This window comes from Peromyscus californicus, unplaced genomic scaffold, assembly GCF_007827085.1.
Source record: "Peromyscus californicus insignis strain IS unplaced genomic scaffold, ASM782708v3 Scaffold_6__1_contigs__length_162567912, whole genome shotgun sequence".
NCBI classification, from domain to species: Eukaryota; Metazoa; Chordata; class Mammalia; order Rodentia; family Cricetidae; genus Peromyscus; species Peromyscus californicus.
The window spans coordinates 81390899-81418303 of NW_026294584.1; the positions used below are offsets into that span (position 1 = coordinate 81390899).

A 27405-nucleotide genomic window follows, 5' to 3' on the forward strand; every position below is an offset into this window, starting at 1 on the left:
TTCTACCTTCACTTCAAAATAAGTATTGGATTAATTACTTTTCTGTTGCTATGATAAGTCACCTTGGCCAAGGCAACTTATAAAAGAAAGACTTTGGGGCTTATGTTCCAGAGGGTTAGAATCCATGACCATTATGGCAAGGAGAATGGCAGTAGGTAGGCAATGGGCTGGAGCAGTAGCTGAGAGTTCACATATTGGACTGTAAGTAGGAAAGAGGGAGAGACAGCTGGAATGGCATGAGTCTTTTAAAACTTCAAATCCCACCCCTGGTGACACAACTCCTCCAAGAAGGCCACACCTCCTAATTCTTCTCAAAGAGTTCTACCAGCTGGGGGACCAAGTATTCAAACATAAGAGCCTGTGCAGGGCGTTCTCCTTCCAACAAGCACAGTGTTTCTAATTCCTTAAAAATCTCTCCAGGATTTTTATTATCACATTTAATCTATGTATTGTCGGACAAAATTGACATTGTCATAGTGTACTTACTGTGTGTAGCTAAGTTCATAGTGTTAGTATAAAATAAGGTGCTTTAAGGATCATTACCCCAAATAGCACATTGATTTCTTTAATTCAAATACATTAGGTTTCCACCCCCCATGTTATTGCTTAAGGCTTTTGTGAGTTAGGTTTCCTCTGATTAAAAAGTGTCTATTCTCTCTGTATAGATCCAAAACAGCCATTTATGTGGTGTGGATTTTGCTGGTTTTGATGAATAAAGACCTTCCTTACTGTAAGTGAGGGCACAGTGAAACCACAGAACTGGACCACTCCATGCACACCCAGAAAGAAAAGGATTATTGTAAATATGGAACTGCAGCATGGCTATCTGTTGGGTTGTAGAGAGAGAATAGCCAGAGGTATTTGGGGAGTCAAAAGCTATCATGGTCACCTCTTGGGAGACAGATAGAGGAGCAAAATAGGGAAAAGCTTTGCCAGTTTTAAAGAGAACAGGTAGCTTCAAGGTTGGAGGAGGAAGCTATAGGCTGAAATAGCCTGGAGCTACCATAGTGGAGGAGATGAGAAGAGCTTGGAGACTAGTGTGGGGGCTTTGATATGTGTTACAGGTCCTCATTAATAGGTACCTTAGGAGCCTGGAGGTTAGTGTGGAGATTTTCTGTGTAACCAGATGCCTCATTTGCATGAAGCAGGAAAAGACAAGGGAGGTAGCTCTTCAGCAGACAGAAATGAATTTCACCAGTTCCTGATGAATGTTGAGTGTAGGCTTCTATCTCTCTACCAGCAATCCTGTGTCAACCTGAGCTGAGCCAAAACTGTCATCTTGAGACATAATCAATGGTACTGACTCTTGGAGTTTGGGGCCTAGCACATACTATTTCTGTCACAGACAAGTTTCTGTTGGTTGTAGTAAATGCTCAGTCCACTCAAAATTGCGTCTCTAGAGGAAAAGCTCACTGCATTCAGACTGGCGAAAATAAATAGTTTGTACACAGGAACAAATATGACTCATTAACACTTTAATTTACTTAGCCATTTTTCTACTTTTGACATTAATTCTGTTGACACAAAAATCACAACTCCCATTGTAAAGAGAATATGAAATAGTTTATTCTGGACCCATTTTGAGTGACCTCGGTCCAGGAACACAGATTTAGGTCACCCTAAATTCCATGTTCCAATGTGAAAGAAGTTTCATGAAGTATTATACTTTTGTAGAACAAAGAAAGTCATAAACAATGGTAGATTTAAAATACACTGGCATCCACGCTGACTGGTAGAAAGAAGTAAGGCGGGGGAAGCTTTCCATAGGTCCAAGATCCCATTTCTAGCTTTCGGATTGGTGGAAGCTAGTGGTCTGGTTTTTTTTTTTTGTTGTTTGTTTGTTTGTTTGTTTTGTTTTTATCTATTAGTCACAAGATGTTAGTTCTGACACAGAGATGGGGAGGGAATGGAAATTCTGGAGGGCTAGAACTAGCCCAAGATATGGTCATTAGTCTCTGGACCTGTAACCATGGTATCTTGGCTCTAACCAGTCAGTCAGTCTCTGCAAGACAGAGAGCTGTATATTTGGTAAATGTAAATAATGAGCTACATAAAAATCCCTATGAATCCTGTATTTAAAGACATTTATGCTGGTCACAATATAATATATTTTGTTGACTCAACAAATTCTTTCTAATGCTTACTCTGAGCATTTCTGTTCATTTCCTAGTTTACAAAAAGTTCATTCCCTCTATGTTACTTCACAGTAGGTTACTTTAACATTCTGAACATAATGAAAACATTATTTCTGATTTTTGTATTATTGTCCTAATGTTTAACCTGGGCTTAGTTTAATCTATTATTTTAATGGTCTAATTTTTGGTCATTAGTGGGAACTAGAAAGCCAAATCAATTATTTTTTCTAAAATAGCAATTTTAGCTATTGGAATAACAAAAATTAGAGACTACTATTATAGATAGTTTTATTCTGGCAAATTAGTCTTTTGACACAGATACACCAGAGACATTTATTTGTAATTGAAGAAGCACCCTGAGGAGAAATACAGAATTCCTGTGAGCTGCAAACTCACAAGCGGAAAACCTCCAGGTCTGGAATCCATGACATCCTCAGTGTGGGTCCATATGCTTAGACCCGGATTCTCAAGACGGTCCCCACAGAGAAACACTTCTTTTTGCCACTCTTAGATGTTTAAGTATTGCAGGAGTGTCTCAGTCTGGCTGGCAGGACCCAAGATTTCTGTGTAATAACCCTTCTGTACATTATGAATATGTATTACTCTCATTGATTAGTAAAGAACTGACTGGCCACTAGCCAGGCAGGAATTATAGGTGGGACATCTGGGAGGAAGAAGGGCAGAGTCAGTGGAGTCTCCTGAGACACAGGAAGCAAGACATGCTGGAGGACAGGTGAAGCCATGTACCACATGGCAAAATATAGATTAATAAAAATGGATTATTTAAGTTGTAAGAGATAGTGATAAGCCTGAGCTATCAGCTGAGCATTTATAATAGATATTAAGCCTCCATGTCGGTTACTTGAGAATTGCTGGTGGGACAGAAACTTCCATCTACATAAGCGAGTAAAGTGGGTACCTTAGAGTGGTGAGTCAAGCTTTGTAGTAATCTGTTATGGGTCATTAATGTAGGACTCGCTTCTCCCAAATCCATATAATGTGAGTTTTTCTGAGCACGTTCATTGAAGTCTAGGTAAGGAAGGGCTTGCAGACTCTTCACTGCTGCTTCCCTTCACATTTCCTGTTTTGTTGTCTCAGGAGGTCAGCCAGGGATCATTGGACATAGAGACATTTCAGAGTACAAGAGAACAAGACAGACAAATGGAGCCTGGGAAGAAGAGGTTTTGTTGTTTCATTTTTATAGAAAGAAATTTAGAAGCAAACATTAATTTGTAATTTTACTTTAGTGAGATATTTTAATAGATGTCTCTTCACTTGATGTTTTCTCAGTAGGATTCTTGTTATCTTCTGAGAGGAATGTGTCACCCAGTGTTGATGAATTTATCGGGAAAAAAATGGAACCAGCAAGATGGCTCAGCAGATAAAGGCTCTCACTGCCATGCTTGATGACCCAGGTTGGGTTCCTGGAAGCCTATATAGTGAAAGGAGAGAATGGGTTTCCTCAGTTGTTCTATGATTTGCACACATACACCCACACATACCATAAATAAATAAAAACATAATAAAAAAGAAAAAGTACCCTCAAACTTAGCAAAACATTCTAAACAAAATCACATATAAGAACATTCTCAAGCTATCTTCCGAATGAAGTTAGAAGAACATCAAGATACCAAGTAATTGCTTTGGAAAATATGCCTGGTGTTCTCAAAGGGAGGTCTGTGCTTAGGGTTAATGATACAAGAGGGGGAATTGACTACCTCATTTGACTCAGTGTGAGATGTTCTCTGCAATTGTTACTTAGTAAAAAAGACTGGCTTTAAAGGAGCCAGAAAAGATTCTCAAGAACATCAGTCTGCAAAAAATAGGCATAGTGATAACCTGGAATGCATCAAACCAATAGACCTCACTTGCGGGCTACACAGCTAGAGTGACAAACTTGTCCCTGAACTTGGTGGCCAACAATTGCCCAATTTTTCTTATACCACTGTGCAGTGAATTCTATAAGCATGGACTTGAGACTAAGTGAAGAGTGGCTCTTTAGTTTTTCAGTCATAAGTGACAACTACTTCTGAAAACCCCTCTAGAGGTCCCGATCATGATGTAAAGAAGATAAGGACGGTGTCAGTTTTTGAGGTTCACTGTTTGACTGAATTTGCTCCCTTCTATCCAGTCACCCATTGCCACTTTCCACACCTATTATGAATGAGGATATCTTAGCTTGGTCCCGCTTCCCCTTTCTTAGGGCTTTCAGTTTGCTCTCTTTTCCAAGAATTACAGGTCACCTGCTCCCCTACCTCTATTGCAGATCTTACCTGCGTTTCCTTACACGTTTATTCATTGCTGTGTGCTAGCTGCTCTGCCTTGCTGGAAACATGTTACTAATATAAAGCAGCTGAACACCAACTATTTTATTAAAAAAAAAAACTTGTAATAATCAGAGAAAATGTCAGGTCCAAAGGAAACTCCCAATTCCCCAAACTCCAAAAGGCAGTGCAAATATCTAGAAATGAGCTCAACTTGGACTGTAGGAAGATTTCTGGCAGTCAGATAAGTCTTCTGAAACTGTGAACTTGTGAAACTGGTTCTCATCTAACAGAAGGAGCCATTTCCCCTACCTCTGGCAGAAGAGACATATGGCTATCTGTGGGGCCTAGCACCTTACCAAAGCCCACGCTGGCCTCCAGGATCCCTCAGTACCACAAGTACATGTTACACATCTCAAAGTCTATGCTAGCATCCTAGCCCTTCTCACCTCCACCCCACCCTAAACTCTCTCCAGATCAGGGCTTCTCCCCTCCCACCGGCCCCCCATGTAATCAGTCCCCTTTAACCCGACTATTCTCAATATGGTTCTCTTTCCCTCTCCCTTGCTCCCTTTGCTCTGCTCCGGCTTCTCTCACTGTTTCCTCCACTCTCCATCCCCTGCTGTTTTTCTCACAGATAGCCCTGGCTAGGTCCAGCCTGCAGGCCATGTTCAACCTGCTTTCTTTTTCTCTCTTCTCTGGACTTTTCCGGATGCTTCAGGCTGTTCTCTCTCTTTTTTTTTTATATCATAATTTCTCATTATTTTTTTTTATTAATTTATTTTGCAATACAATTCAGTTCTACATATCAGCCACGGATTCCCTTGTTCTCCCCCCTCCCGTCCCCCTCACCTTCCCCCCAACACCCCCCCCCCCATTCCCATCTCCTCCAGGGCAAAGCCTTCCCCACAGACTGAGGTCAACCTGGTAGACTCAGTCCAGGTAGGTCTAGTCCCCTCCTCCCAGGCCGAGCCAAACAATCCTGCATAGGCCCCAGGTTTCAAACAGCCAACTCATGCAATGAGCACAAGATCTGGTCCCACTGCCTGGATGCCTCCCAAACAGATCAAGCCAATCAACTGTCTCATCCATTCAGAGGGCCTGATCCAGTGGGGACCCCTCAGCCATTGGTTCATAGTTCATGTGTTTCCATTCATTTGGCTATTTGTCCCTGTGCTTTATCCAACCTTGGTCTCAACAATTCTCGCTCATATAAACCCTCCTCATTCTCGCTAATTGGACTCCCAGAGATCCACCCAGGGCCTAGTCATGGATCTCTGCATCCAGATCCCTCAGTAGTTGGATGAGGTTTCTAGCACAACAGTTAGGGTGTTTGGCCATCCCATCACCAGAGTAGGTCAGTTCGGGCTGTCTCTCGACCACTGCCAGCAGTCTGTTGTGTGGGTATCTTTGTGGATTTCTGTGGGCCTCTCTAGCACTTTGCTTCTTCCTATTCTCATGTGGTCTTTATTTACCATGGTCTCCTATTCCTTGTTCTCCCTCTCTGTTGTTGATCCAGCTGGGATCTCCCGCTCCCCCAAGCTCTCTTTCCCTCAACCCTCGCCTTTCATTACCGCCACTCATGTCCAGGCTGTTCATGTAGATCTCATTCCATTTCTCTGTCATTGGGTGATCCCTGTGTCTTTCTTGGGGTCCTGTTTTCCAGGTAGCCTCCCTGGTGATGTGAGTAGCAGACAAGTCATCCTTGTTTCATGTCTAGTATCTTCCTATGAGTGAGTACATACCATGTTTGTCTTTCTGAGTCTGGGTTACCTCACTCAGGATGATTTTTTCTAGATCCATCCATTTGTCTGTAAACCTCATGATGTCATTGTTTTTCTCTGCTGAGTAGTATTCCATTGTGTATATGTACCACATTTTGTTTATCCATTCTTCAGTTGAAGGGCATCTGGGTTGTTTCCATGTTCTGGCTATTACAAACAATGCTGATATGAACATAACTGAACAAGTGCTCTTATGGTGTGGTTGAGCATTTCTTGGGTATATGCCCAAGAGTGGTATAGCTGGATCTTGGGGGAGATTGATTCCCAATTTTCTAAGAAAGCGCCATATTGATTTCCAAAGTGGTTGTACAAGCTTGCATTCCCACCAGCAGTGGAGGAGAGTTCCCCTAGCTCCACATCCTCTCCAGCATAAGGTGTCTTCAGTGTTTTTGATCTTAGCCATTCTGACAGGCGTAAGGTGGTATCTCAGAGTTGTTTTGATTTGCATTTCCCTGATGATTAGGGATGTTGAGCAGTTCCTTAAATGTCTTTCGGCCATTTGAGTTTCCTCTGTTGAGAATTCTCTGTTTAGCTCTATAGCCCATTTCTTAATTGGACTGTTGGGCATTTTGATGTCTAATTTCTTGAATTCCTTATATATTCTGGATATCAGTCCTCTGTCAGATGTGGGGTTGGTGAAGATCTTTTCCCATTCTGTAGGCTGTCGCTTTGCCTTGTTGACCGTATCCTTTGCTCTACAAAAGCTTCTCAGTTTCAAGAGGTCCCATTGATTGATTGTTTGTCTCAGAGTCTGTGCTACTGGTGTTCTATTTAGGAAGTAGTCTCCTATGCCAATGCGTTCAAGACTACTTCCTACTTTCTCTTCTAGCAGGTTCAGAGTAGCTGGATTTATGTTGAGGTCCTTGATCCACTTGGACTTAAGTTTTGTGCACGGTGATAGATATGGATCTATTTGCAGCCTTCTACATGTTGATATCCAGTTTTGCCAGCACCATTTGTTGAAGATGCTTTCTTTTTTCCATTGTGCACTTTTGGCTTCTTTGTCAAAAATTATATGTTTATAGGTGTGTGGATTAATGTCAGGGTCTTCAATTCGATTCCATTGGTCCACATGTCGGTTTTTATGCCAGTACCAAGCTGTTTTTATTACTGTAACTCTATAGTAGAGCTTGAAGTCAGGGATCGTGATGCCTCCAGAAGTTGTGTTATTGTACAGGATTCCTTTGGCTATCCTGGGTTTTTTGTTTTTCCATATGAAGTTGAGTATTATTTTTTCCAGGTCTGTGAAGAATTGTGTTGGTATTTTGATGGGGATTGCATTGAATCTGTAGATTGCTTTTGGTAAGATTGCCATTTTTACTATGTTAGTCCTGCCTATCCATGAGCATGGGAGATCTTTCCATTTTCTGACATCTTCTTCAATTTCTTTTTTCAGGGACTTAAAGTTCTTGTCATATAGGTCCTTCACTTGCTTGGTTAGTGTTACCCCAAGGTATTTTATGTCATTTGTGGCTATAGTAAAGGGTGATGTATCTCTGATTTCCTTCTCCGCTTCTTTGTCCATTGTATTTAGGAGGGCTACTGATTTTTTTGAGTTGATCTTGTATCCTGCTATGTTGCTGAAGGTGTTTATAAGCTGTATCAGTTCCTTGGTGGAATCTTTGGGGTTGCTCAAGTATACTATCATGTCATCTGCAAATAGGGAAAGCTTGACTTCTTCCTTTCCAATTTGTATCCCCTTAATCTCCTTATGTTGTCTTATTGCTCTGGCTAGAACTTCAAGTACTATATTGAATAAGTATGGGGAGAGTGGACAGCCTTGCCTCGTTCCTGATTTTAGTGGAATTGCTTTGAGTTTCTCTCCATTTAATTTGATGTTGGCTGTTGGCTTGCTGTAAATTGCCTTTATTATGTTTAGGTATGTTCCCTGTATTCCTGATCGCTCCAATACCTTTATCATGAAGGGGTGTTGGATTTTGTCAAATGCCTTTTCTGCATCCAGTGAGATGATCATATGGTTTTTTTCTTTGAGTTTGTTTATATGGTGTATTACATTGACGGACTTTCGTATGTTGAACCACCCTTGCATCCCTGGAATGAATCCTACTTGATCATGGTGGATAATTGTTTTGATGTGTTCTTGGAGTCTGTTTGCCAGTATTTTATTGAGTATTTTTGCATCAATGTTCATGAGGGAGATCGGTCTGTAGTTCTCTTTCTTTGTTGTATCCTTGTTTGGTTTAGGAATCAGGGTAATTGTAGCCTCATAGAAGGAGTTTGGTAATGTTCCTTCTGTTTCTATTGTGTGGAACAATTTAGAGAGCGTTGGTATTAACTCTTCTTTGAAGATCTGGTAGAATTCTGCGCTGAAACCATCTGGTCCTGGGCTTTTTTTGGTTGGGAGACTTTTAATGACTGTTTCTATTTCGTTAGGGGTTATTGGACTATTTAAATAGTTTATCTGGTCTTGATTTAACTTAGGTATGTGGTACCTATCCAGAAAGTTATCCATTTCTTTTAGGTTTTCCAGTTTTGTCGAATAGAGGTTTTTGAAGTATGACCTGATGATTCTCTGGATTTCCTCAATGTCTGTTGTTATGTCCCCCTTTTCATTTCTGATTTTGTTGATTTGGATGCTCTCTCTCTGTCTTTTGGTTAGTTTGGATAAGGGCTTGTCTATCTTGTTGATTTTCTCAAAGAACCAACTCTTTGTTTCATTAATTTTTTGTATTGTTCTCTTTGTTTCTATTTTATTGATTTCAGCTCTCACTTTGATAATTTCCTGGTGTCTATTTTTCCTGGGAGACTGTGCTTCTTCTTGTTCTAGAGCTTTCAGGTATGCTGTTAAGTCTCTAGTGTGAGATTTCTCCAACTTATTTATGTGGGCATTTAGTGCTATGAATTTCCCTCTTAGTACTGCTTTCATAGTGTCCCATAAATTTGGATATGTGGTGTCTTCATTTTCATTGATCTCTAGGAAGTCTTTAATTTCTTTCTCTATTTCTTCCTTAACCCATTGGTGATTCAGTTGGGTATTATTCAGTTTCCATGAGATTGTAGGTTTTCTGTAGTTTTTGTTGTTGTTGAAATCCAACTTTAGACCATGGTGGTCTGATAGAACACAGGAGGTTATTCCAATTGTTTTGTATCTGTTTAGATTTGTTTTGTGGCCAAGTATGTGGTCGATTTTAGAGAAGGTTCCATGGGGTGCTGAGAAGAAGGTATATTCTTTTTTGTTAGGATGGAATGTTCTGTAGATATCGATTCAGTCCATTTGAGTCATGACATCAGTTAAGTCCTTTATTTCTCTGTTAAGTTTCAATTTGGGAGATCTGTCCAGTGGTGAAAGTGGGGTGTTGAGGTCTCCCACTATTAATGTGTGGGGTTTTATATGTGATTTAAGCTTTAGTAATGTTTCTTTTACATATGTGGGTGCCCTTGTGTTTGGGGCATAAATATTCAGAATTGAGACTTCATCTTGGTGGATCTTTCCTGTGATGAGTATGTAATGCCCTTCTTGATCTCTTTTGATTGATTTTAGTTTGAAGTCTATTTTGCTGGATATCAGGATGGCTACACCCGCTTGTTTCTTAAGACCGTTTGATTGGAAAGTCTTTTCCCAGCCTTTTATTTTTAGGTAGTGTCTATCTTTGAATTTGAGATGTGTTTCTTGTATGCAGCAGAAAGATGGGTCCTGCTTTCGTATCCATTCTGTAAGCCTATGTCTTTTTATAGGTGAATTAAGTCCATTGATATTGAGGGAAATTAATGACCAGTGATTGTTCATTCCTGTTATTTTTTGGTGGTGATGTGTGTGTACTTCTCTTCGTTGGGGTTTACTGCTGTGGCTTTATCTGTTGCCTGTGTTTTCGAGGGTGTATCTGACTTCCTTAGGTTGGAATTTTCCTTCTAGTGCTTTCTGTAGGGCTGGGTTTGTGGATAAGTATTGTTTAAATCTGGCTTTGTCATGGAATGTCTTGTTCACTCCATCTATGGTGATTGAAAGTTTTGCTGGGTATATTAGTCTAGGCTGACATCCATGGTCTCTTAGTGTCTGCATTACATCTGTCCAGGTTCTTCTGGCTTTCAAAGTCTCCATTGAGAAATCGGGTGTTATTCTGATGGGTTTGCCTTTATATGTCACTTGGCCTTTTTCCTTTGCTGCTCTTAATATTCTTTCTTTATTCTGTACGTTTAGTTGTTTAACTATTATGTGGTGAGGGGACTTTTTTTGGGGGTCTAGTCTGTTTGGTGTTCTATAAGCTTCTTGTATCTTCATAGGCATTTCCTTCTTTAAGTTGGGAAAGTTTTTTTCTATGATCTTGTTGAATATATTTTCTGTGCCCTTGAGTTGGTATTCTTCTCCTTCTTCGACCCCTATTATTCTTAGGTTTGGTCTTTTCATGGTGTCCCAAATTTCTTGGACATTTTGGTTCATGACTTTGTTGGCTTTAGTGTTTTCTTTGACTGATGAATGTATTTCTTCTACTGTATCTTCAACGCTAGAGATTCTCTCTTCCATCTCTTGCATTCTGTTGATTATACTTGCATCTGAAGTTCCCAATCGTTTTCTCAGATTTTCTATTTCCAGCATTCCCTCTGTTTGTGTCTTCTTCATTTTTTCTATTTCCCTTTTCAGGTCTTGGACTGTTTCCTTCATTTGTTTCATTGATTTTTCTTGATTTTCTCTCAGTATTTTATTGTTTTCTTCCAGGACTTTATTGATTTCTTCTAATTTGTTTGCCCTTTCCTCTAGTTGTTTACAGCGTTCTTCACATTTTTTTGTCTTTTCCTCTACACAAGCCTCTAGCTTCTTCATGATGTCATTCATAAGGCTGTTTTCTTCTGCTTCTTCCAATTTCTGATGTTCAGGTCTAGGTGTTGGAGGAGGGCTAGGGCCAGGTGATGCTGTATTGCTATTCATTTTGTTGTATATATTTCTGCCTTGACGTCTGCCCATCTCCTTGTGGTTCGTTCTTGGCCTTATCCGCACACTTGGTTCAGACAGACCAGTGTTCCAAAAGGGAAGTCAGTGTTCCAAAAGGGAAGTCCGGAGCAAGATGGGAGCTGGGGGCCGGCCTCTAAGTCTCAGGAAGAGGCTTGGGGCTCAGGCGGATGGGCGTGGGGGCAGGGCGTGGAGACTGCAGGGTCTGCCAGGGGTCTTGGAGAAGGGGATCCTTCCCGGTGGGGCTAGCAGGGAACCTGCCCGGTGGCCAGAACCTGGGGCCAAGTTGGGCAGGTCTTCCCTGGAGTGGCTGGTGCCCAGGGATGGGGTCTGGGGCAAGGAAGGGTACTCACGAGTGTTCCAAAAGGGACGTCCGGAGCAAGATGGGAGCTGGGGGCCGGCCTCTAAGTCTCAGGAAGAGGCTTGGGGCTCAGGGGGATGGGCGTGGGGGCAGGGCGTGGAGACTGCAGGGTCTGCCAGGGGTCTTGGAGAAGGGGATCCTTCCCGGTGCAGCTAGCAGGGAACCTGCCTGGTGGCCAGAACCAGTATTCCAAAAGGGAAGTCCGGAGCAAGATGGGAGCTGGGGGCCGGCCTCTGAGTCTCAGGAAGAGGCTTGGGGCTCAGGCGGATGGGCGTGGGGGCAGGGCGTGGAGACTGCAGGGTCTGCCAGGGGTCTTGGAGAAGGGGATCCTTCCCGGTGGGGCTAGCAGGGAACCTGCCTGGTGGCCAGAACCTGGGGCCGAGTTGGGCAGGTCTTCCCTGGAGTGGCTGGTGCCCAGGGATGGGGTCTGGGGCCCTGTTCTCTCTCTTATCTACACTAAAAACACCCTTTCTTTTAGCCACACCATGGAGTGGTCCTGCCATCAGCTTATACAGGGAACTATTTTAAGACTCTCACATATGAAATGTTAGTCTTTCTCTGTTTGGTTATACTCAATGGAATCTGTAGGGAATGTGACATTTTAAGGGATCAGAGCAATTTTCACATAGGCTATTGTGCTTTCAGAGATCAGTTATTAAGGTGAAGTGTTGTTACCTGCTTTAACAAGATAGTGACTTCGCAAGTCAGAAGCAGTCTCCTCTGGGAAAACTTTTAAGGGCAAGAGAAGGTGCTTAGCAGTGAAAGTGCAAATGATGAAAGCATACGTGAAGTGGAAGGATTGTAAGACAAAGGTAAAGATTCTACAGAAAGGAATTTACTCTTTGAACATAGAAGGATCTGATCAACAGGAATGCTACGAAAAATGTACAAGAAAAAGTTTCCAGATTTAAAAGGAGCACCAGAGCCAAGAAGAAGGAGAAAACAAACAAACACCACAAAAAGCAAACCAAATTAAACAGAAAAACATGCTCCAGTATGCCCTTATTTCAGAATTCTAAAATAAGGAAATCGATACATGCCTCTTAGTAATAACCAGGATATTTATGAAGAAGCAAAAATCAGGGTGACAACCAGTAACACATTAGCACTGGCAGTGCATGCCAAACATCAGGAAAGCAGGTCCTCCACATTCTCATCTAAAAAAGAGACAATGTTGAGTATGCCATTACAATAGCTATTTTCAAATAGCTTATTTTGTTCATTTTTCAAAAGTTACTTGGAAAAGACTTGTTAAAAACAAGAGTAAAATATAAGAAACACATTCACTGCTGGTAGAGTTGAAAATTGGTGCAGCCACTCTGGAATCACTGTGGAGACTCCTCCAAAAGCTAGAAATAAATCTACCATAAGACAGAAGCACACATGGCAGACATCAGGTTGTTAAGGGCAATGACACAATCTTTCAGCTATTTCTCCAGGTTACCCTGTTTCTGGTAGCAAGTGAAGTCATGACTAGCCAATAAACGGCACAAACAGTGCTCTCAGTCAATCACTAACAAATCAATATCTAATAACTGGTCTTTTCTACCTTAGTTTACATCACCAGTTGTACCACTCCTTGGCATATGTCCAAAGGACTTGGCATCCTACTCCAGATACATGCTCAGCCACATCATTGCTGCTCTATTCACAATAGCCAGGAAATCAGAACAACCTAATGCCCTTCAACAGATGGGAGGATCTGATTGGATTTAAGGCCTACTGCATAATATAGAACCCATGCCTATCTCTGCTCATGTAGCTCTGACTACATAGGCCATGGACCTAGGGAAAAACCAAATTCTACTGTTCAATAACCTAGCAATAAAATAACTCCTAACAACATTGTGTTATACCCATAGATTAGAGCTTTGCTCAGCTGTCATCAGAGAAGCTATCTTCTGCAGAATATGGGAACTAATACAGAGACCCACAATGGGACAATGTGCAGAGAGTGAGAGACCTTGAAACATTCACTCCTAAGTGGGATGTCTTCATCAACTCTCTCCTCTTGGAACTCAGGGAACTCTGTCAAAGAGGAAGCCCAGAGATTGAAAGAGCCAGTAGGGATGGAAGACCACAAGGAAACAGTGCCTTCCAGACACAACAGAACTGACACACATATGAATTCACAGAGACTGTGGAAGCATGCACAGGCCTGCACAGGGGTATGTCTTAATTAGGGCTCATATTGTTGCACTGAAACACCATGACCAAAAATAACTTGAGGATGAAACATTTCCATAGCACTGTTTATCATCAAAGGAAGTCAGGACAGGAACTCAAACAGGGCAGGAACCAGGAGGCAGAAACTGATGCAGGAGCTATGGAGGGGTGTTGCATTGCTCCTCATGGCGTGCCCATCCTGCTTTTCTTATAGAACTGAGGATCATAAGCCTAGAGAAGGCACCCCCCACAAATGGGTTAAGCCCTCCCCGATCAATCACTAATTAAGAGCTGCCTTACAGGCCTGCCTACAAACAGATCTTATGGCGGCATTTTCTTAATTGAGGTTCCCTCCTCTCAGATGAAGTTAGCTTGTGTCAAGTTGACATAAAACTATTCAGTACGTGTTCCCAGTGCTGGGAGGGGAAGTAGACACATGCCCCCATCCCTAGCCCAGAAGCTACCTCCAATTGATAACCACTCACAAAGGAAAACTAGTTTTCTCCAGTGAAGTCTCACTGGGAATATAAACCATACTTAAGGGCATGCCTCATGACCAGCAGCAAATGACAGACCCAAAACAAACTTTATGGCATGTTTTGAAATGTTTTGTCTCTCAATGCTTTGTTTGAGTTTTTTCTTTAACTTTGCTTGTCTTTTGTTTATCTATTATAGTTTCCAATTTTATGTTTCTTTATGGTGTGTGTGTGTGTGTGTGTGTGTGTGTGTGTGTGTGTGTGTGTGTATGTGTGTGTCTATATTTCTTATGATTTTCTTTGGCTTTTGTTTTGTTTTTCTTTGCTTTGTTTTAATTCTGGTTTGTCTTTTTTTTTAATTGGCCCCTTTGTTTTCTAAAGAAAGAGAGAAAGAAGGCATAGAGTTGATGGGTGTTGAGGTGGGGAGGATCTGGGAGGAAATGACAAACCATGATCAGAATATGTACTATATGAAAAAGTTATTTTCAATAAAAATATTGCAATATACGAAATGGAATTCTATTCATCTATAAAGAAAAATTAAATAACAAAATCTGTATACAACGAATGGAACTAGAAATGATTATATTGAGTGAGGTAACTCAGACCCAGAAAGACAAATGTCTCATGTTACCTCCAATCTAAAGTTCCTAGCTACAAATCTTCTGATGTGAGTATGTAATCGGAATAACTACAGAACCCAGGAAAGTCAAAAGCGACCATTGTGGGTTTTAGAGGTGGGGTGTAATCGCATGGTGGGGAAATAGCATGGTGCAAGTGATCTGATTTGTGGAAAAAAGAGGGGGCTCTAATTACGGAGAGGGAGGGAAATAAATACAGAAGAAGGATGGAGGAGGGCAAGATAACAGTAAGGTTATCTGAAAAACTCACAAGGAACCATACTATTAACCATCTACATAAAATATCTATAATACACACAAATTGGTGTATAAATATACATACGTATTTTAAATGAAAATTTCCCATTTGGGCTGACAGTGCTCCCTCTGATAACTAAAGTTCATTTATCAAAAGCCTCAATCCAGGCATGAGAAGCCCGCTGTTGAGTTGTTGGTCAGGGTTGTCCAAGAGACTCTCAAAACATTACAGGGTATTGCTATTGCCCTTGGATGCTCCACAGAGGTGGAAGGTAAGTCCCTGTTGGTAAGGATTTCATGCACTTCCGAAACAGGGCCCAGAGGCCCTGAAATTGAGTTCAAAGCCTCCTCTTGAGGACTATCTTTAATGGTACCAGTAGGTATCATGCAAGCTTCCAAAGGAAGAAAGCGCCAATAGTCCTACACAGGTATAACATCTATGAGCCATATCAATGACCAGCATGGTTCAGTAACCCTACAGGTACAGTAGTGGCACACATACCTTGGCAGCAACCAACAGCTCTATGATTGCACTTAAGACAAACTCAACAAGAGGGATATCATGCCTGGTACTGAAAACCTACCTACAAATCAGTGCTAGTAAAATCATGATTGTCGGAAGGGAATCTACAACCACTAACTTATTAAACCAGCATAATCCATAACAACAATCTATGAACATTTGTCCTTATACCCACAGGCAAATGTAGTCTTCATCCTTCATCACAGAATGTCTGGTTGTAACACAGTGAGACTACTACAGAAAACCACAACCAATCAATAGGCAGAGTTGTGGAGCCAGTCCCAGTGGATACATCTAGAAAAAAACTCCCACCCTTTAGGCTCAGGAAAAATTGTGGAAGAGGTGGTGAAAAGATTGTAAGAGCCAGAGGTTCAGGGAATTTGCTATGATACTGTGTACCCTAGGAATAACAGAAGCTACAACAAAAAAAACCTCACCAACATGGCCACTCAAATGGGAAATGAATAGGATATCAATGAACATGCCATGTGTATAGGGAGAAGCCCACAAGACCTCAACCCTACAGAAAGTACTATAGGCAACTGAGGAAAGCAGTGAGCAGGAGAGGTGGCCCTCCCTAGGAAAGAGTACACCAATTGGTTGTTCAGTGCCAAATGGTCAGCCCTGAAAACATACATACAAGTAACATTGTATAAACTCAACAGGTGATACCTGGGAATATATATGTTTAGATAAATACGCATATGCTTGCAATAACAACTGATGAAAAGAGAGGCCATGGATTTGGAGGAGAACAGGGGCGAGTGTATGGGAGGGTTTGCAGGGAGAAAACAGAAAGGAGAGATACAGTCTCAAAAATAAACCAAGAAATAAACAAAAGAATACATGGTGATGTATTCACTGTGTAAAAGCTGCAGCAGCTTTTCTTAAAACGAAGTAACACAGTCACTAAAAAGGTTAGAAATAGGTTTGGGATATTGATCTTAAATAAGTGAAAACTTATATTCACACCAGAAAATGTATGTTAGTTTCAAAATGGATTTATTTGTAATAAAAACTGGAATATTTCCTGATCTTCTTCAGTGACTAGTGTTATACAAACTATGCACAGATGCACTGTGGGATACTATTCAGTAACGCAAAGAAACAATCTATTCAAAATTGCAATGACTTCTGTGAGTCTAAGGGATTTCCTGAATGTCATCATTACTAATGACTCCACTTATGTGATATTTTTATGAGTTCTCCATATGTATTTTTTACAACTGCATATGAATACTAGTCTCATTTCAAGTAATAAAGAGAAAGTGAAAAATAAACCTAAGAATATCTGTCACAGTAATGGTCACACTGCAAACAATTATTTTACTATAGGCATCACGATACAAATGCAGCCATCTTCAATGGCTGTGTGCATGTGAGTTGAGCATCTCTCCACACAACAGGTAGCACCTAGGAAGGTGAGACACGGGTTGAGTCATGAGCAGGGTGTCACATCTGGAACTCTGCTCTACACGCCACCTCTCCTTGCCCAGTTTGAGTCTCACTTCTCTTTTCTCTGATGTCTTACTTCATCTTGCTCTCTTTTCACTCAGCATATGTATCCTCTCAAAGCCAGCAGGTCAGCTTCTGTTCCCTTCCACGAATTCAGGAAACATCCCTACTTCTGTAGCTCATTTTCACCCACAAGTTTTCTGTGGTAGCCTGTTATTTCTCTTTGTGGTTCCGGGAAACTAGAGGATTTTCTCTGCAGAAGTCCAGGCCTTCTGGCCTCCTCTCATGCCTTCTGTTTTGTCCTCCAGGAAGGTTTCCTTCCTGTGACAAAGCATTTCTTCATCTCCTCCTACATCAACAGAGCATTAGCAAAAGTTCATAAGTCACAAGATAATTATATCAAGATGGTTGAGGCCAAGAAGAGGCAGGCAGCTCATGTTTTTAAAAAAACATTTACTTTAAAAAAAACATGTCTTTGCTGTGAATAGTTTAAGCCAGCAGTTCTCAACCCTTGGGTCACAACCCCTCAGGGTTTACATATAAGATATTTACATTATGATTCATAACAGTAGCAAAACTACAGTTATGAAACAGCAATGAATAATTTTATGGTAGGGGTTACCATGACATGGGGAACTGTCTTATAGGGTCACAGAATTAGGAAGAGAACCATTGGTTTAAATTGTCATGATCTCCCAATGTCTGTTGTACAGGCTCACTTTGGGGATTTATAACATTCTCTTTAAACAGGCAGCTCACTCACATAATGAAGCCAGGTCCAATTAGAACTGTCCCAGCTGAGGCAGTGCTAGAGCTTGGGGCTCCTCTCCTCGTCTGCCTTGGTCTTAACTCCTCTTCCTTCCTGGCTGCAGCAACAACACCCCCCCCCCTGCAGAACACCACACACCTTGGGAGAGTAATTGAAAACTACCAGAAGGAGTGGTCTCAAGAGGGGCTTTCCAGCTGATGCATAGTTAGGCCTCCTTTGGCTCTCCACTACAGCTTGCAAAGGTTGCAATGCTGATTTAGACTATATTTGACTTGTTCCCTACTTTTCTTCTATAGCATATAATTCAGCAGAATGAATAAGGTTCAGAATTTGGCAAATCTGAACAAAATTAGAAACTTAAGGATGTATTTAGACAAAGGTGTGTGACTTGTGAATATGTTTGCTCATTTGGAATAGGAAAATAAAGTATTCACCTGCCAGACTGTGCTATATTCTGATGGGCTATTATTGCATACAGTGCTGATACAGAGCAGTCTTTCCTTGTTCAAAACTGCAAATGTGGGGACTGGAGGGATGGCTCACCAATTGAGAGCACTTGCTGCTCTTTCAGAAGATATGAGTTCGACTCCCATACCCACATCTGGCAGTTCACAACAGCCTGTAACTCCAACTCCAGGGGAACTAACACATTTCTTCTGATCCCCTCTCGTGTGTGTGTGTGTGTGTGTGTGTGTGTGTGTGTGTGTGTGTGTGTGTTTGTGTGTTTACCGGTGGAGGTTTGTGAATCCATATCTCCATAGTGAAGACTGGAAAATTCTAACAGCATGCGCACACGCGCGCACACGCGCACACACACACACACACACACACACACACACACACACACACACTAAAACATTGAAAAGCTCACAAATGCCTAGTTGTGTGTTTTTTTTTCACTACATCACAGAGAGTCATGATGCAATTATGGAACATTATACCATCTTCTCAATGGTTTAACTCTTGTCTACAGATGGCTACTCTTCTTCCAAACCTGCCTTTTCTACCTGGATCCTCTCTAAAATCATACTTATACTACAGTGAATAGAAGATACTATCCTAATTGTTTTCAACTTTCAAGAATTAGACTTAAAGATAATGACCTTTTCTTTTGGTTTATATTATTGTGTGAAAAGTGAGGAGGTGGACTGCTCAATAGCATACTAGATACCATTCTCAGTGGGAACAAGAGGTTCACGTTTGGGGAAATGAGTATGTATGAGTTTCATGTGGAATCAGGAAGTAGTAAATAGTAAATCAGGATATTTATTACTAACTCAATAGGTGATGTTGTTATTTTTATCTGAGAGTCAGATGTAGTAGAATGAGGTCAAACTGGAATGGTAGTTCTGTCCTATCTTACAGTGAATAGAATACAGATAAGGAATAACAACCCTAGTTTGTTACATTTGAGGAAATCTGTCTTGCAGACCAAAATGTAGCAAAAATATCATATCAAGTGGGTTTAGTTTATTTCAAACAACAGTTGATAACAAAAGAGCTTAAGGGGATATACCGGAAGATATTTTGGAGGTCTATGAGATCAGCATAAAGATGGAGTAATGGACCCTAAACAGACAAGATCCAAGAGTGATCAGAGGTGAGTGGTAATACAAAGTAGAGATCTGTTAGTTTGCATACAACCACACCACCTCAAAGCCCCTTCTATCTCTGTCACATTCTTTCCAAACACAGCTGAATCTCACTACACTTGCCTGCTCTTCCCTAGTTAAGGCTCAAAACCCAGCCTGCCCATGGTGCAGAGCTGTGGTTCATGAAAGAACACATCCTGTACTGGGTGTTTTGTAGCAGTCTATGAAATATGTGGGTTCAACGGCAGATAAATATTACTAATGCCTTTTTATAAAGGATGAACTTTTCAGGGTAGCGATTCATGTAAGTCAGGATCAGAGTACATCCTAGTTTCAGGAAATTGTCAGTTACCCGTCTTAGTCTTCGCCTTAGTATGATGGATAAAATGAATGTATTTATAATGAGGTACACTGCAACTAAGATTCTGATTTATTTGGGTAGTTATTCCTAAAACACATCAATAATTAATGTGTTTATAAGAGATGTCACCTGGTTGTTCTTTTTCCCTTGAACTGTCTCAAAATTTTTATAAACGATTTTATCAAAGGAGTAGAAAAAAGTTTGATCAAATTATCCTTAAAAATGGGTTTACAGCTAGGCAGTGGTGGCAGCAGCAGTAGCGGTGGTGCATGCCTTTAATCCCAGCACTGGGGAGGCAGAGGCAGGTGGATCTCTAAGTTCAAGGCCAGCCTGGTCTACAGTGTGAGTTCCAGGATAGCCAGGGATACACAGAGAAACCCTGTCTTGAAAAGACAAAATGAACCAAAAAATGCATTTACAAGTTTACTGCTTTATTCATATATCACACTCTAAACAGGATTGGAGGCAAGTTAATTCACTAACAGGTGAATAGGTGGAAATACACAAACATTTAAAACATTGATAGTAAAATTGACTTCTAACCTGTAGTCAGGAACAAGGGAGGATCTTAGCTTTGAACAGAGTTGGGATTTGGGAACCTGTAACAAAGAATAGAAGTGAGTAGGGTTGGCTCTTAGGTTGTCATTTAGAGTTCCAACAAGAATGAGGAAAGAAGTGATATCTAGAGTTACCTTTACAGGTCTTTGTTTCCTTAGTCTTCAGAGAGGAGTAAATTAGCAAAAGCTTCTACTCAGTGGACCCAATTTATTTCAATTTGATTTCAGCTTCCTCAGAAGTCAATAATGTGGAAAGTCCAGCACAAAAGATTGACATAATCTAATAACAGATGAGGGTGGCTAGGGTTGAGACAAGAAAGTCTCCCGGTTTCTGCCCTGGCTGTCTCTAGCTTGAGTTTAATGGTTTAGTGAGTTGAAAGGTCTGAAAAGTGTATCAAATGAGGAACATTTGAGCCATTTAGAAATGACAGAAGTATGTGAGGAGCCAAGTACATTATTTCAGAAAAGATTTCTGGTTTTTTTTCTGAGACTTTGAAAGCAAAACTAGGAAGAACTAAAAAACACATTCTTCAATCAGAACTTCCCACACTGAATGGGATGCCTTTGCACATTGAGAGCTCCTTGTAGTCATTGTCCTCGACTGGAATGCTTATTGAGCTGTTCTAAATATTAGGACTACATCAGTGGATAAAATCAATACATATCCTTCTACTAGGAGTAGAGACTTTTTCAATAAATAATAAAACAAACAAATAAAAATATATGTATCATCCATTTATTCACATGCATCTATATAACATTAAAAGATGGCAAAAGATTTTTAAAAGAATGAGAGGAGATGTCACTGGAATGGGACAGAGTTTCATTAAAAATTCCATTGTTAATGGCCAGCATGACAACATATGTTCACGGCTTCAACCGTAGCACAATTATTATGGAGATAACCCACTGCTCTCTGGTTGGATTTCATTTCTGGTACTGTAAATAAGAACCCATGGTTGGGGAGCTCACAGGGTCATCCTACCACTGTTATTCTGCTAAGTGGATACCATATCAAACTGCCCTCTAAATTCATGTTGACCCATAGATTAGTCCAGTTCTGAGATTTCATCAGAGCATTTTCTTTGTATACTGAATGGTGGTTAACACAGAAACTTGCAACTGGTCAAAATACAGAGAATAAACATCAGAGGCATGCTTAGCCACAAATGGGATATCTATACCATACTCTTCCCCCTGAAGGCTTAAGGATCATTGAAAAATAGGGGGAAGAAAGATGGTAAGAGCCAGAGAGATCAGTGAGGATTGAGTTGATACAGTGACTTTTGCACACAGCAGAACCGCTTCACTCTTGAATTCACATGAAAAGACAAAACAAACCCAAAAATGAGTTTACAAGTTTACTGCTTTATTCATATATCACACTCTAAACAGGATTGGAGGTAAGTTAATTCACTAACAGGTGAATAGGTGTCCAAATACAGAAACATTTAAAACATTGATAGCAAAATTGACGTCTAGCCTGTAATCTGGAACAAAGGAGGAACTTAACTTTGAACAGAGTTGGGACTTGGTAACCTGGAACAGGGAATAGAAGAATTCGTGGAGAGAGGAGTTGCTGACACCCCACCCCACCCCTAACTGGGGAGCTGTGGACCATTGTTGGCTTCTGAGGAAAAGAGAGCCAGGTTTCTTTAGAGGTGCAGCCCCTGGTAGGTCAACCATGCTCCAGCTGAAGACCACATACCCAGGAGTATATGGCAGCACAAACTGATCCTAGTGGGTTCTTTTTTAAAGAGGACAAGGAGGGAGTTGGGGGATGTAGGAAAGTGAAGAATGTCTGTAAGGAGGGGTTGGGTGACTGTGAATAAGTATAGTCTAAGACATTCTCAGCAAGTTATAAAATTAAAAGAAAAAAAACTGTTGTTAAGATGGGTTGGCCTCATTATGAACACGGCTGCATGAATCCAATGTTATCCAGAGAAACAGAATCAACAGGGCATATAAAGAAATATACAGAGAGTTTTATTTTTGAGGGGCATGCTCACTCTTATTCAGGCTGGCTTCTCCCATTGCCTGCTTTCTGTAAGCTAGAGGCTCAAGAAACCTGGTGGTATAGTTACAGTACAAACCCAAGGGCTTTGGGACCTGATGTCCAGGGTTGGGGGAAACATGTCTCAGGGGGCAGGTTTGCCTTCTTCTGCCTTGCTTTTCATTTGAGCACTCAGCAGGTTAGATGCTGCTATCCACATTGGAGAGAGAGAAGATCTTTATTTGGTTCACTTATCAAAAGGTTAATTTCTTTCAGAAACACATCCACGGATACAGTCAGAAATAGTGCTTCAGCAGCTGTTTAAGACATTCATTATCCCAGTCAACCTGACATACAGAATTAATCTTCATAATGACACTTGAACAGAGATTTCTGTGAACTATGTGTGGAAGTTATTTTAGAAGGAACATTTCAAGGAGAAAGAAATGCCATGCAAAGGCCTCAGGTGGCTGTGTGCAAGGAAGGAGACTACCATGGAGGTGTTTTGCACAGCTTGGCAGAGTGTTTTTGCAAGGGGATGAGAAGAATTTGTAAGAAATTTTCAAAGAATTGGGAAAATATTTTAAAAGTACTGTTGTTACAGTGGGTTGGGCTCATTGTGAAGGTGACTACATGAATTCAGTGTTATTCAGAGAAACAGAATTGGTAGCGTATGAATTTGGATTACAGAACCTCTCCGGTCAATGCCCTGAGCTGGTGCTTCTCTGATAGCAAGGAATAATTAATATGAAAGGGATGGGAAGGCCAGGTGCTATATTACTCAGGATTCTCTAGAGTAATAGAACTTATAGAATGAATCTCTCTATATATGTCAAAAGAGGATTTATTGGAATGACTTACTGGCTGTGATTCAGCTAATTCAACAACGACTTGCTGTGCATAGAAAGTCCAAGAATCTAATAGTTGCTCAGTCCACAAGGCTTGATGTCTCAGGTGGTCTTCAGTATACTCAGGAAGAATTAGACTCTACTGCCACTGAAGAAATGGACTAGCTAGCAAGGCAAGAGCAAGCAGGCAAAGAGCAAAAGCTTCCTTCTTCTATGTCCTTATATTGGCTTCCAGGAGAAGATGTGGTCCAGATTAGATCTGGTTTAAAAATGTGTCTTTTCCCAGCTCAAAAACTCTGGATTAGAAGTGGATCTTCCTCCTTCAAATTAAGTAAAGGTCTCTCATTTCTTAATTCCATATGCAGTTAAGCTGACAACCAAGAATAGCCATGATAGACACCATGAATAACAGGCATATCAGAACAGGTCTTATGATTCAAATGGTGAAGAGCCAGAAAAAGCAGATAAACATCTAAACATGTTAGATTCTAGCATGTACAGCAACATAGTCAAATATTTAAAATTATCAAACAAACCAAATGCAGTGAGTGTGTTCACAGTGTAGCATTTTAGCCGGCCATACTAGAGAAAGTACAGTCAGTTGAAAGGATGATGATAGAGTACTTATATAAAGCTTTGGGCAGAGATCCAAAGGAAAATAAAAAATAAAAGCTGCACTTTGGGACTCTGACAGCAGTTATTTCCTTGTTATGATTTCACAGAGAAGCTAAAGGCGATGAAACCTATGACCCAGCAGCTCAGACTCTAAGACCACGTCATACTTTACCCTTGCCTGAACAAGAGTCATTTTTGCTATGGTCCTTTGTTTTATTTTTGAGTCAGAGTTTCACTATACAACCTAGGTTGATTTAGATTTCACTATGTAACCCAGACTGGACTCAAACTCTCTGGATCCTTTTGCGTTTATCTGTTGAATGATAGGATAGCAGATATGTTCCACCATCTCTACCTACTCACATGGACCTCTTCCTGCCTGTTGTCAGTAGCTAGGTACAGATTTGTTCTCTCGTTGTTTTAGTATGCGTACTTGCTTGGCATTTAGAGCATTAAAATCAATCAGAGAAAGAAAACATAAGCTCACAACACACTTCTTCAGTTATTTTGTGTCTGTTACATAGTTATAATTATGAAGCTTTGAGTAGAGGCTCAGAATTAATTAACCATGACAGTTAAAGAGAGACAGACTGAATACCATATTGTTTTTCACATATATATTTTTTCTTTTTTGTGCTATAGGTGCCTTCATTTGCAAGATGGTCCCGTTTGTCCAGTGCACTGCCATTGTGACAGAAATCCTCACTATGACCTGCATTGCCATGGAAAGGCATCAGGGACTTGTCCATCCTTTTAAAATGAAGCGGCAGTACACCAATCAAAGGGCTTTCACAATGCTAGGTATGTTTGTCACTTTGTGTCACTGTGACAAAGCATCTGAGTTGAGGAACTCAAACAATATTTATCTTTGCTCACTGGTTCAGTCCATGGTCTCTTGGATATGTTGTTTCTGGACCCTTGTGTGGTGAGGCAGAGCAGGTGATGGGGAGTTTGTACGAGACTTGGGTGGCTTACCTCATGCTAGACAGGAGGCAGGGGGACAGAAAGCAATGGTCTAGAGACAAGAATGCCTTTTAGAATCAAATACTCAATGACTTAAACCTTCCATCCAGACCCACTTCCTAATAGACCATTCAACTCAAGTTTATCAATGGACTAATCTGCCTTTGAAGTTAGAGCCCTCGCTTCTCACATTCATCAGCTGACAACCAAGCCCTTAATTGGGCATCTTTAATGGGCATTTCAGATGCAAAGTGTAATACTAGATACGACCACCAGGTTTGCCAACTCTATGCTAATGCCATTTCTCATTACAGAACAAACCATACCTGTGCACTTTTAAGAGTAGCTTCTCACAATGTGTAAGCATTAGCATGTGATTTGATGGGTTCAGTCTTTTGCATATACCCCGTTGGTTCTCTCCTTTCTGTCTCAATCTTGAAAATGTATCATTTTGAGTATTTTTCAGCTTAAACCCTAAACTTGGAAGCATCACACGGGCCTAACCAATAATAACACATGAGGGACTTGCCACATTAGCATTCAATAGACTAGGAGGCTGCTACTCTGAGGTAGTCTCTAAGCTTACAAGGGCACGTGGATTTTGTCAGAGATCCAAGAAGGTGTTTTTTAAGAAGGCAGAAAAACAAACTACTTTCCTGAAAAATGCCAGGTATTCTGTATCTGTTACAAAGGTCACAGGGTCCTTGGGAGCTAAGGAGAGACCTGGAGATGCCTGACAAAGGCAAATTCTTCCCTTTTCATATTTAATTTCTGAAGATGCTGCATGTTCAGCTTACTGTAACTGTCCCCAGTGAATATGTCGGGACAAACAGCAGAGTTCAGGAAGTGTCCTGAAGGCTAGCACAGCAGAATGGAAGAATTTTCTATTCACAGAGGGTGAAAACGTGATGTACATCATTGTTTGAATCTGTCATAGTTAAATACACAGAGGTACAGTGCACAGCTCACATGACATTGAAGGAGAGAAACTTTGCTAATATTCATGAGAAAGGAATAAGCAGATATTTTTGTTATAGGAATGTACCCAGTATAGGAATGTACAATTCTAGAAAGTACTCCTAAAGTCTTTGCAATATCAAATTTATTTTTAAGCAGTTGGAAGTGAGCAGACAAATCGATAGGGAAAAGAATTCATCAGTTACTATGACATTTATGTCATATCTTCTCTAAAAAGAACTCAAATATCTCTGAGCTTCTGTTAATTAACAACTTTCCAATATAAAAACAATGTATAGGTGTGGAGAGAGTTTAAAAGTAAGGAGTACATGGAGAAGGAAGGCTATTAAAAAAGAGGAGAAATAGGGGTGAATCTCAATGTCATATGATTGTAACAAGCAGTTAAAGCTGTTCCAATTAAAATAATTCAGGGAAGGCACCAATGTTTGAAACCATGTGGGCTGGTGTGCACTCTTTCCTGACATCTCCCTGTCACTTTAACACATGGACCATCCCTGTCAGTCACTGACTCTGTGCCTTCTGCCTGAAACTGCCTAGACTCCAGGTTTACGCTGGGGGAAACTTCCAGGCTTTCTCATCCTGATAATGTAACAAAGTGTATCTGTAATGCTCTTCTAACCCTAACCTTCCTATTTGGAAGGGCCAGGACCCAGTAGAGTTGGTTATGAGCTTAATCCAATGAGACTCAACCCCTCCAGAATTTGCAAGGTTGGAAACATGATTGGATATAAGATAACACTATGCAACCAGAGAGAATAAATGCATGTATTGATGTGGAGGCAGAGACATATGGAAAGACTTGTAAGCCCTTAGAGTAGTCTTGGATCATTGAATCATGGCGATATTCAGTGGGTAATGTTAATTTGTGTATGTCTTTCCAGTGTGCCCCAATCATGGCTTGAGTCTTAGTTCCTTGAAGCTGCAAGTAATACCTTGTTTTCTAAGTAATAGCAAACTAGTAAAGAAAGAACAAAAAGAAGTTTATGCCCTTCTTATCCTGCTAAGATTCATAGACTGAAATGGCCTTTAGTAGTTAATCAATTTTTTTCCTTTGCCAGTGGTACAGAATTGATTTCTCTAAAAAAAAAAAAAAAAAAAAAAAAAACAAAAAAAAAAAACAAAAAAACTCACAAAGGACAGGAAGCTTGGAAAGAATGCTATGTTTTTTGTTTATCTGTGTTTGCTTTATTAATACCCATTTTCTAAATAAGTAAATGGTGCCATATACTAGTGCTCAAGATACCTTTATTTTGAGATTTCTGAGTAAGATGACGACAAAACCCAGTAGCTTCTCTACACACAAATAACAAACTTTGCAAGAAAGAAATCATAGTGAAAATACTCCTTTCACAGTAGGTTCAAGAAATGTAAAATATCTTGGAATAAACCTGACCAAGGACGTGAAAGACCCCTAGAATGAAAACTTTAGGATGCTGAAGGGAGACACTGAAGGAGACACTAGAAGTGGGCAAGTCCCCCTCCCTGTACTCGTTCATTGATGGAGTTAATATTGTGAAAGTGGCTTATGTTATCAAAAGCAATCCACAAATTTGATACAATTTCCATCAAAATCCCACTGACATTTTTCAGAGAACTAGAAAAAGCAGTGTTAAAATTTACATTCACAAATGACCTGAATAGTGAAAATAACCCTGAGTAAACAAGAGCCATACAGGTAACTCAATACCTGACTTCAAATTATATTACAGAGACACATAGGAAAGCAGCCTAGTGTATGCAGAAAGCCAGGCATGTAGTTGACAAGGCACAGAAGACTCAGA

The 27405-nt window shown here is 40.6% G+C and overlaps 1 protein-coding gene across 1 annotated transcript in view; it reads left to right on the top strand.

Moving 5' to 3' along the window:
* Qrfpr (pyroglutamylated RFamide peptide receptor) overlaps positions 1-27405 on the top strand; it is a 73682-nt gene that overhangs the window by 34153 nt on the left and 12124 nt on the right. The window contains exon 2 of the mRNA XM_052721792.1: positions 24326-24484. Coding sequence (XP_052577752.1) covers positions 24326-24484 — 159 coding nt within the window. The remainder of the gene's footprint in view (positions 1-24325; positions 24485-27405) is intronic.